Source organism: Monoraphidium neglectum (genome assembly GCF_000611645.1).
Source record: "Monoraphidium neglectum strain SAG 48.87 unplaced genomic scaffold scaffold01877, whole genome shotgun sequence".
Taxonomy (NCBI): domain Eukaryota; kingdom Viridiplantae; phylum Chlorophyta; class Chlorophyceae; order Sphaeropleales; family Selenastraceae; genus Monoraphidium; species Monoraphidium neglectum.
Window position 1 is genome coordinate 8,008 of NW_014011751.1, and position 3,671 is coordinate 11,678.

Here is a 3,671-nt window from a genome sequence, read left to right on the forward strand (position 1 = left end):
GGGGTTGGGCGGGAAGCGCAGCGGCGACGGCCAGGCGTGCAGCGGCACGGCGGTTGCGGGGCTGGCGGCGGGCGCGGCGGCGCTGCTGGCGGTGGTGGTGGGCTACATGAGCATGGGGTCGTCCTGAGGCCGTCAGGGTGGAGTGACCCCAGGCACAGATTGGTCCCCTCGCCAGCAGCGTGAGCGGCCGCCATGCATGATGAGCGCCACCAAAGGTGCAGCCGTCGCGTTGACCTTCAGCTAGTAACAATGAGCGGACTGCGTGAGGATGATGCTGGCTAACCGGGTGGCTGCTGAGAGCACAATCGGTTGAGTCCAGCACCTGAAGCTCAACTGACAAGCGGGCCAAAAATGCAGGACAATAGCTGCCACTCACATGCTGACCTTGTCGGTTGGTTGCTCAAATGCTGGATCTCATGGTATGGGTATCACGGGGCAAGCTGTGGAAAGGTCGGCTCGTGCGTCAGCCGTGCGAATGCGCAGCAGGCAGCCAGGTGCAGCATGAGTCCGATGGAAAACAGCGGCGGTCCCTCCATCCTTGGGTGCACTCAAACAGGTCATTCAATTGCCCTCATTAAGCAGCAGTCACAAAACATGTCGATATGCTTGTCGCATTCGCGCGGGTGACCGCGAGATCAAGTCCGGGTCACCAGCACCACGATGCAGCAGCAGCGATTGTTGCAGCGTCTAAGCTGGGTGCTTAGGCGCAGTAATAGTACCGGATGGCGCCATGCGGCTGAGCGATGGTTGCAGCACACGCCAGAGCAGCCGGTGCGATGCGCATGCCGTCGCGCACTGCTGTTGGTCCCTGCACCACGCGCTTCTTGAAGCTGCGCTGTGCTGCTGGATGTGCCCCTCCTGCTCCCTTGCTACATGTTATCCTCTATGCTCTCGCAGGAGGCCATCGTGCAGCCGTACTCTTACGGGGCCGCCAGAGCTGTGCAGACGGCGGCGGCGGCACAGGGGCATCCGCAGCTTCAGGGCGGCAGCCGCCCCCATGAACACCACCACCTCCATCAGCAGCAGCAACAGCAAGAGCAGCAGCGCCTAGGCCAGAACGACGACCACCCGCAGGCGTCTGAAGTCAGTCCCATCTCTGCGCCGACAGCCGCGTCCGCGACGGCAGGATCGACAGCCGCCACCCCTCCTGGCCTGGAGCTGCTGCTGCCACACCAGCGCGCCGCCACAGACGCGGCCCTCTCCGCGTTCGCGGCCGGCCAGCAGCGCGTCCTGCTGCGCATGCCCCGCTCCGCGGGCCACGCGCCCGTCGCCGCAGCCGTCGCGGCGCACGCCGTGCGTGCCGGCGGGCGAGTGCTCGTGCTCACGGACGGTCGCGCGCGGTGGGAGGACCAGGCCGAGGCGCTGCGCGCCGCGCTGCCGCCGGGCGCGGGCATCGGCCGCATCCCCGGGGGCCCGCTGCAGCTGGGTGATGCCGTGCTGCTGGTGGACCTGCAGCACGTCGCGTCGGCGCCGCGCGCGGCCTGGCAGCTGCGGCGGCGCCAGCACCAGGAGCGGCTCTGCCTGGCGGTCCTGGACGAGCCGCTCGCGCCCGCCCCGCCAGAGGACGGTGGCGCCGCCGGCGCCGGTGGCGCGGGCGCACGGGCTAACGACGCGGCTGGCGGAGCCCCGACGCGCGCGCAGCGGGCGTCGCGGCGTCAGGCAAAGCAGGCCTTGTCCGGCGCCAGCGCCGCGACAAAAGGATCAGGCGCGGTTCAGAAGCAGCAGCAGCAGCAGCAGCAGCAGCAGCAGGAGGCGCTGGCCGGCGGCGCGCTGGCGGCGGCCGAGCAGGTCCTGCGCGACGCGGGCTTCCTTGAGGCGTCCCTGGACCGCCGGCTGCTGACGCTGAGCTGGCGCTTCTGGGAGTCCCTGCTGCAGCCCGTGGGCGGCTACGCGGTGGCGGTGGCGCAGATGCAGGTGGTGGCCTACCAGATGGGCGTGGAGGCGGGGGTGGAGGCGGGGGCGATGGCGCGGGTGGAGACGGCGGCGGTGGAGACGGGCGCCGCGCTCGACCCGGCGCTGTTGTCTGGCGGCGGCGGCGGGCGGAGCAAGGGGCTCGGCGGCGAGGGGCCGCTGGATGCGCAGCTGTGCGATCCCGGCCGCCTGGCCGCGGTCGCCGACGCGTACGCGCGCCTCTGCCCCTCCGCCCGCGCGCTCGCGTACGCCGCGGGCCCCGCGCACGCGCGCGCGCTGGCCGTCGCCCTCAGCCTGCGCGGCGTTCCCGCGGTGCCGCTGCACCAGGGGCTGCCGACTGAGGAGCGCGGGGCGGTGCTGGCGTCGTTCGCATCGGGCGGCGAGCGCGTGCTGGTGACCAGCCTGCCCGCGGAGCACCTGGACCTGGGCCCCGGGCCGCTGGACGCGCTGCTGATGGCGGCGCCCACCCGCGACAAGGCGCAGTACGCGGCGCGCCTCGCGCCCGGCCTCGCGGTGGCCCATGGTGGCGGCGGGGGCAGGGGCGGGGGAAGGTGCCTGGTGGTTGATTTCTTGGACGAGTGGCGGCCGGCGGCTGCGGGACCCAGCACCAGCAGCAGTAGCAGCAGCAGCAGCAGCAGCAGCAGCAGCAGCAGCAGCAGCAGCAGCAGCAGCAGCAGCAGCAGCGACCCTTTCATGGCGCTGACGTGCCGCGACCTGCTGCCGTCAGCGGCTGCGGCGGCTGCGCCAGACGCCGACGACGAGGCGGGCGGGGAGCACGCGCCCGGCGCGGCCCCGACAGGGCGCGAGCCGCCGACGACGGGTGTGCTGGAGTGGGTGGTGCTGGAGGACGGCAGCTGGGCCATGCCCATGACCCGCGTCCGCGTCAGCCTCGGGTCGATGATGTCAGGCGCCGCCGCGTCCGCCGCCGTTACAGGCCGCGCGGGCAACAGCCAGCTCGCGACTAGTACCTTGCGCGTGCTGCGGCTGCGGCGCTCCCCTAGGGGGATGTACGTCCCGGAGGTCGACAGCGGCGGCACCGAGGCGGAGCCCCTCGTGCCCAACAGGCAGCGCGGCATGAAGCTGCAGGCGGCCAGGGTGCGCAGGCCGCGAGCCGTCGGCCGGGAGCCTGGCCGCAGCGCCGCCCTCTGCTGCTCTTGCCGCCTCGCTCGCCCCCAAGCCGAGCAGCGCCGGCGCGTCGGCCGCGAGCGCGCCGACGCGCCCCTCCTTGTGCGCGCCCCTCATTGTGCTGCGCCCCCTCGCCCCCCTCCCCCGTTCCCCCGCCGCCGTCACCGGCCGCCCCAGGAGCTGGCTGAGAAGTGGCTGTCCCAGGCCGACCCCCTGGCCTACACGATGCACCAGCTGGACAGCGAGTGGCGGGACAGGCGCGCGTCCGACGCGCAGCTGGCCTTCTGTCTGCGCCACAGCATCCCCCATGACGCCGCTTGGACCAAGGGGCAGGCGCGGCGCGCCATTGACCGATACATCGTGGAGGTGTGTGTGTATTGGGGGGGGGAAGAGGTTTGGCGGGTATCCCGGGTGCTTGACATAAGATTGCCATCCGGGCTCGAGGATCAAGGCTGCCGGCCCTGGATCATTGCTACGCGAGCCCTGGCCAGGTTTCCGTCCCCACATCCTGCAGAATGCCCCTGGGTTTGGAGCCGCCCGTCCCTGCACCGCCTCCTGGCTGACCCAGGCTGTCTGCCCCCAAATCCACCCCACCCCACCCCAGCCCCGACTTCACGCACCCCACCCCTCCACAC

At 71.7% G+C, this 3,671-nt stretch overlaps 1 protein-coding gene across 1 annotated transcript in view; it reads left to right on the forward strand.

The window, feature by feature from the left end:
* The window catches only part of MNEG_9273 (hypothetical protein), a gene marked incomplete at both ends in the record, with an annotated part of 5,557 nt that extends 1,958 nt beyond the window's left edge, over positions 1-3,599 (forward strand). The window contains 3 exons of the mRNA XM_014042257.1: positions 1,127-3,006; positions 3,214-3,404; positions 3,551-3,599. Coding sequence (XP_013897711.1) covers positions 1,127-3,006; positions 3,214-3,404; positions 3,551-3,599 — 2,120 coding nt within the window. The remainder of the gene's footprint in view (positions 1-1,126; positions 3,007-3,213; positions 3,405-3,550) is intronic.
* Between the last annotated feature and the right edge of the window lie 72 nt (positions 3,600-3,671).